This window comes from Impatiens glandulifera, chromosome 1 (assembly GCF_907164915.1).
Source record: "Impatiens glandulifera chromosome 1, dImpGla2.1, whole genome shotgun sequence".
Lineage (NCBI taxonomy): Eukaryota > Viridiplantae > Streptophyta > Magnoliopsida > Ericales > Balsaminaceae > Impatiens > Impatiens glandulifera.
The window spans coordinates 10,501,151-10,508,676 of NC_061862.1; the positions used below are offsets into that span (position 1 = coordinate 10,501,151).

Sequence of the window (7,526 nt, forward strand, 5' to 3'; positions counted from 1 at the left end):
TATAATTGGGGAAATAAATAAATTAAAATGATATGCAATGCACATGTCACCAAAAAAAAAAATAGAAACGTTATCATTTTTTCTCTCTTTAATTTTAAATTGTATGTTACTAAAAGCATTTAATAATTTCTCTCTTAAACTTTTTATTATTTTAAAAAACTATTTAATAATTTCTCTCTTTAATATTTTTATTATAAAATTATTATAAATATTTACTTTATTTAAAATTGGATCATGAGATAAATTATTTAGACTTAAACTAGAAACTAATAAATAAAACTCAAATTACTAATATTCAACCTAGATAAAAAAAAATTAGAGTATGTTCTAATATTATTTAATAATTAAAATACATTTATAGTTGCATGTATAATAATTAAAAAATATATTTATAATAATAAAAAATTAAAGAGATAAATTATTAAGTATTTTTTAATAATAAAAATTATAAAAAAAATATATTAAATGTGTCATTTTAATTATTTAAGAGAAAAAAATATAAATATTGAGAAGAGAGAAAAATTAACTCAAATAAATGTTTTTAATTAATTATTATTTATTTTAATTTGAATCATTTTTATTATTGAAAACAAATTTTAATTTTTTTAATAAATAAAAGAAAATAAATTATATAGAAAGAAATAATTAAAATACTCGTTTATAATAATTTAAAAATATATATTTATAATAATAAAAAATTAAAGAGATAAATTATTAATTATTTTTTAATAATAAACATTTTTTTATTATTAAATACGTCTTATAATTTAAGAGAGAGGGAGAAAATATAAATAATTACAAGAATGAAAATTATTAATGAAGAAAAAAGATGTCTTATAATTTAAGAGAGAGGGAGAAAATATAAATAATTACAAGAATGAAAATTATTAATGAAAAAAAAAGAGAAAAATAAATATATACTTAGTCAGAAAATCGAATCATCCTCCACCTTCGCTATTCTTTCTCTACAAATATTTTGCAAATATTTTACTCCTGTGTCATTACTCTCTCTCTATATATCTTAAAATTTAAGCTCACAAGAATCATTAATTTTAGTAAATATTTTCTCATTTATTGTGCTCTCTCTTTTTTAATTAATTTTTTTACCTCATTATATATATATATATATATAATAAAATTATTTCAACCGTCTTAAATGTTTAACGTTTAAAGTGTTCACATTTAATGCTTAAAACTAGGGTGGCACAACTTTTAAACAAAAGATAAGAAACATTTGAAAATGTGAGGTCAAGAGATGAAGGATAAGAAATATTTGAAAATGTGAGGTCACGAGATGGAGGTCGAATGGTGGGTGGTTTGTCGAGTGCGATGTCAAAATTAGTGATTGGTTGACGAACATTTGAAAGTGTGAGTTCACGAGATGGAGGTTGGGTGATGAGTGGTTTGTCGGCCGAGGGAATAAAGAGGCATATGAAAAAGTGTGAGTTTGAAAATTAGTTGTTGATTTGTTAAAGTGAGATTAAAAAGAGATTGACTAAGATTGATGAGTGGTTTGTCGAGGGATAAAGAGACATATAAAAAGTGTGAGTCACAAGTGGGTGGTTGAGTTTGATGAGAGATAAGAAGTTTGTCATCAATTGAGGTCGAGTAAGATTGATGAGTGGTTTACCGATGGGATTAAAGAGACATATGAAAAAGTGTGAGTCACAAAATGATGATCAATTGAGTGGTTATGTGGGTGCTGATGGAATAAAATATATGTTAACATTAAGTTTAAATTAAACTTAATTTTTACAAACTAAAATCAATTTTAAATTAATTAAATTTGAATAATATTAATTTTATCTAAAATATAGATAAATAATATTTGTGTATATATTCTTATCCGGATTCATTAAGTATAATATTTCATATATATTCAACTAAGTTTTAATATATATCGATACATGATCTTGTTTTAAATTGATCCTTATACATTTATTTTTATTTAAAATTATTCCTTTTACATTTATTTTATTTGAAATTTCTCTTTACTATATTTACTTTTGTTTGAAATAGTTTAAATTTTTCAATAGTACAAGATGAAGAACTTAACTCGTAGTATAAACAATTCTTATTTTATGTTTAAAATTTGAATACTCTTGATAACTAATTTCAAACCACCAATCGCCTAAGGTTCAAACTAAGTTGTGTTTCTTAAATTTTGATTAAAGATTATTTTGATTAATAAACTAATTTTGTCTTCAAATAAAATTATATATATTCTCACTAAGGAGATACTCGTCATTTTGGTGTAAGTCATGTCTAACCGGTCGATTCAACCATATTACGAATTTTGTATTACGATATCATATTTTATATCTTGTGTGTATCATATTATTTATATTTTTACTATATAATTATCGTACATCTTTCTCTCCTTTAAAATTAATATTTTTTATTAATTAAATGATTGGGGGCACAACACAAACACACAATATCTATAAACAAGAGGAGACAAGATGAGTAACAACATTGTTGTTTTCTTAGTTTGTAACATCGTTGTTTGAAAATGGAACATAATAGATGTGTCGTCATTTGAGAACATAATAGATGTGTCGTCATTTGAGAATTGAATTGAAAAATCATTTCAAGACGGAGTGAAAATTTTGGCAGTAATAAAATTTAGAAAAATAAAAATGTATATACCAATCGTAAGAGAAATTTATGTCTATTTTAAAAATAAATTAACAAATTTATAACATTTTAAACAAAAATAAATATATTAAAGAGCAATTTTAAACAAAAATAAATATAAAATAAATAATTTCATAAAAAAGAAAAAATATGTATAAAGATCAATTTAAAATAATGTATAAAAAGTTGTTTAAAACTTAATTGAACCTATAAAGTATCATGTTCAAAATTTAACTCTTATTTAGGAGTTTAGTATTAATTTAAAGTTCAAATATATATATTCAAAGTTGAGAGGTACAAAGGCGGTCGCTGTGCTGAGAGGATTGTGGGTTCCACGGCGATGGTGAGAGTATATAATTTTTTAGTATTTTATTTTAAATATTATTTATTTTTTGCTTAAATGTTTAAAAATATTAGATGGTTCGTCTTTTGGGATTCCTCATGTGGTGGCACTCATTTTCATGTCCCTCTTTCATTCATTGGTTTATACTCAAAATAAAGTTATTATAATCATATAAAAAATAAATTAAAGGAATTTATTTACACATTTTATATAACTAATCTCTTTATATTTACAAAATTATTTAAATACTTAAGTCATCTTCCAGTATATCAACTTTCTAACATATAAATAATACATTAATTTCTATTGATATATTATTATTTTTATTACAATTACATCATAATTATTAGGTCAGTCATTTTTGTCCTTACACAAATATACAATTTAAATTTAACACGAAAAAATTAAGTTAAATTCGTGTATTTGTAGGTTTATGTCGATATATTTAACCTGATTAATAAACATATCAAAATTGAATCGACCTTAAATGACACAAAATAGACTCATCACCAGTTATAATTTTCTTTTGTAAAATTTTATGATTGTCATTTTCTACTCACTCATTAATTTTTTTAAGGTTTTTTTTAAATAGATTTGTGATTTGATTTAATTTCATTTTTATTTTGGGTTAATGTTATTCTAATTTGAAATAAAAAAAATTAATATTAATTATATTAAGTTAAATTCGAATTGGATTCGAGTTGAGTCAAATCAATTACGTTGAACTCAAGTAAATTACAAATAAACATGTTAAGTTTATGTTACAGATTTTGACCTGATAGATTCAGGTTAGTATCGCTCAACCCGCTAATCTGTCAATTCGGATCCGCTAACTCGAGCTTGACTTGAAATCTAATAATTATAGAATTAAAAAAATAAATTAAATTTTACTAAGTTTATTTATTTAGTAGAAATTCTTGGAAAATTTGTACTAACTTTTTTGTTTTGTTAAATTTTCTGAATTTTTTTATTAATTAATGGTTTGGTTTATTTTAAGTCTAATTTTGGTAATTAGAGACAAAGAAAGAGAAAATCTAAGGTTTAAAATGGAACAGAAAAACGAGAGACACCTAAATACTCTCTCTCTCCCTGTGTCTCTCTGTCTCTCTCCACATATCTCTCTTTCCTTCTTTCTTCCCCACTGATTGATCAGGTAAAGGTTTACTATCTCAGCCATCTTTTCTCTTACGAACACTCTCCCTCTCTCCTCAGATATCTCCGAAATACCTGCTTTTCCTCTGTTTCCTCTAATGATCATTTTCTTCCATTGGAAGACTCTGATTTAGAGGATACTTGTTTGTTTCCTGTTCTAATTTTTCGTTTTTTTTTCCTTTTCCTGCGAGCAGTCACGATGTTGACGATGACAAAGCATGGCGGCTGGTAATAGATGAACATCGTTGATAACTTAAGCTTATTTGCGTAAAGACTGGTGCTTGATCTTCAATCCTCTTGGTCTGGTACTATATCGGTCTGATTTTTGTTGTAGGGTTGCATGATTTTCTGGCAATCGAGGGAGGAGATGATATGTTTTTTGACCCATGTTCGGATTTGCAGCTGCTGGATGAGAAAGTGAGATAGATCTTCCTTTCTTTATTTCTTTAGATTGTTGCCGAGGTTGGGTTTAAGATCCGATTGCTGTAATTTTTGGGAAATTGGTGGTCAGATTCTGGAATTTTTTTTGTTGAATGCTGTGATACGAACACGTATCTTCTTTCTGGGAAGAAGATCGTTGAGGTGTGTATCCTAAGTATATAAAGAAGGATGCAAGAGGAAAAAATTATTAGAGATAGCAATGGTTTATACTTGTCAAATAAGGATAATACTAAAGGTTCGTTTTCTCCTGAGACTGATGATGCTGGAATTGGAATGCCAAAGACAGAGATTGTTCCCTTTTCTCAGGAACAAGGTGAGGGAAGCAATGTTGTATTCTCCCATGAAACCCATCTGAGCAATGGTTTACACGTATCTAGTAGTTGTAGCTGTGGTTTTAAGGAGCTCAAATCCAGTGAGGCCGATGCTGATGGTGATGGTGATGCTATGTTGATCAAGAATGATAAAGATGTTCCCGAGAAGAAACTCTGTAGACAAGACAGGGTTGAGCTGCGGCGTTTATATCAGGGTGCTGTGAGTTCTCGTGATTGGGAGCTTGCTGAAAAATTGATATCATTGGCAGATCTCCAGATGCTTAATGATGCTTTATGCATTTCGCTGGATTCAATATGGTTCTTGAGCACAGAAGATGAGTTACATGGTATTACTGGACTAATCAAGAAAATTATTTCAAATGGTGCCTATGATTTCACTAGAGCTGCTCTTAGGACTTCTTTCCTTGCTTCATGTGTTTTTGCTTGCCAGAGTAGAACAATGAGTTTGGCTGATACCGTTACTGTCATGGCTCTAAGGTAAATTGATGGTTTTTAAGTATTATTGGTGACATATGAGTAATATAATCATCCAATTGTTTATCATATCTAGGGTTCTTGTTTCCTGTTGTTGAGGCTTCTGTTCATAGGTCTAAGAAGAGATTTTATGATTGACACTGACAAAATAGAATGAGAACTATGATTCTTATTAGTAGAAAGTAATTTGAGTAGGAACTAATTCCTTATCCTCACTTTCATTTTCTTTATAGGTTACATGAGCGTCTCCAAGAATGCAATGGAGATGAGGTTTTGAAAGCTGAAGCGGGTGCGAAAGTTCAAAAGTTCACAGAGTGGGCTTTAAAATGTATAGGTTTTCATTCGCGTGGTAATAGAGATATAGCAAGCCATGCCTCTGCTGTTGAGATTCAGCTCCAGTTATCCGCTTTCAAGACATTTCTAGATCTTTCTGGCAGCCATCTTACTGGGAAAGATTTTACAGAGGCCTTCGACGCAGCTTGCTTTCCTCTCACGCTCTTCTCCAGTTCATTCGATCCCGGTTGGGCATCTGGCTTATCAGCAACAGCAATTCAAGGTTTGTTAGGAATGTTGGTTGAAGGAGGAGCAGACAATGTCAACCAGTGTTTTCTTGAAGCCTCGCGTTTTGGGAGCACAGAACTTGTTCGCATACTGTTGCAGGTAATCTCCATACTAGAAAGTGGTTATGCACTCTGCATTGTGCAATGATTGAAAATCTCATTTGTCAGATTGCACAAAGGAACAGCTTAGACGTAGATGTTGACCTTGCACTAGGTTTTGCTTCACATTACGGTAAGATCGGAACAATGGAGTGTCTAGTGGAGGAAGGGAATGCAATGGCTTTCCTGGGTCCTATGATGAGAGCAGCCGAGAGAGGTTGCATGCAGGTGGTTCAGTGGTTCGTGAAGAGAGGCTGTCGTGACATGGAGCTGTGTCTAGCTCTGACAGCCGCAACTTCGAGTAGTCAAGTGGAGATAGTTGGTTACCTTCTCCCTCACGTTCCCCAACACGTGCTGGCAGCCCTAAGCGTAGAAATCCTAAAAGCTGCGGGCGAGAGAAGCGCGGGTGGATCCCTCGATGGAGTCGCCTATCTCCTCGGTTCCAATTTCCTGAGCGACGAGGCATCGACTTACGCAGTGGCGGACAGCATCGCCCGGTCCGACGAGGAATCTATAGCGCAGGAGCTAAGGGAATATCTTCTTGAAGAATGGTCGGAAGAGGCATTCTTGGAGGGGAAGAGGGAGGGTCGAGAGCATTATATGAATTTTGTTAGGATAGTGAAGTGGGGAGAATCGCCTATTTGTCTGAGCCATCTCCCTGGCCCGTTAAGAGTGGCAGTTGCGTACTTGCCTCTTTATAGGGAGTGTTTGAAGGCGGCGGGCGGTTCCTTGTTTACTCAGAGGATGAGGGGACGGTTGGTGGAAGCGGTTAGGAGTTTGGAGGGTTGGGGGTCGGAAGATGTTAGTTATGGGAGACAGCTATTGGCGGCTGTGGAGCATCATCTGCCTCCGTTTTTCGTCACTGGCGGTTCTGTATGTGACAAATAATGAAAGCTTATCGTTATTTTTTTTTTTTTCCGAGAGGGGAGAATGTTTGTTGTTCTGTTGGGAGGGTTTTCGACGACTTAGTCATGTTATTAATGGCTTATGGTTATGGATATGTAATAAGGGCATTGAAGCTGATCATAGCAATGAGCTGATGAAGGCCATATAACATAAACAAAACAAAAAAAAAGAAAAAGAAGCCAAGGTCCATATTATTGAAGTTGTTTCTCTCTGGTTAAAGCTGTTCATTGAATCTTCTTTATGGTTTTGTTATTCTTTTTTTTGAAACAGGCAGTGGGGATCTTTTGCTTGATTTTAGTGCTTATACTTTTGTCTTGACTAGTATGAGAACATTAATAAAAGTAACAACAAAGAATCTCTAGCTTTATGTTAAAGCTTATTGATAGACAGACAGACACCTTATGGAGAATCTATTCCCTTTGTTCATGTTTGTGGTTTGGTTTTGGCTTAAATAAAGCAGAATATCTTTCTTCTTCGAACTTACTTGAATAGCTTTTGAGAATCGACCCTTTATTTTGGTATCACATTCTTATTCTCTGCATATCCTTATTTTAATTTCAACTTACTTTAAATTAAAAATGG

At 31.1% G+C, this 7,526-nt stretch overlaps 1 protein-coding gene across 1 annotated transcript; it reads left to right on the forward strand.

Annotated features, from left to right (window-relative positions):
* Window positions 1-4,071: 4,071 nt before the first annotated feature.
* LOC124919152 (ankyrin repeat protein SKIP35-like) lies at window positions 4,072-7,149 on the forward strand. The gene is made up of 3 exons (XM_047459319.1): window positions 4,072-5,382; window positions 5,613-6,039; window positions 6,108-7,149. The coding sequence occupies exons 1-3, from the start codon at window positions 4,742-4,744 to the stop codon at window positions 6,924-6,926; spliced, it is 1,887 nt and encodes a 628-aa protein (XP_047315275.1). The 5' UTR covers window positions 4,072-4,741; the 3' UTR covers window positions 6,927-7,149.
* The last annotated feature ends 377 nt before the right edge of the window (window positions 7,150-7,526 follow it).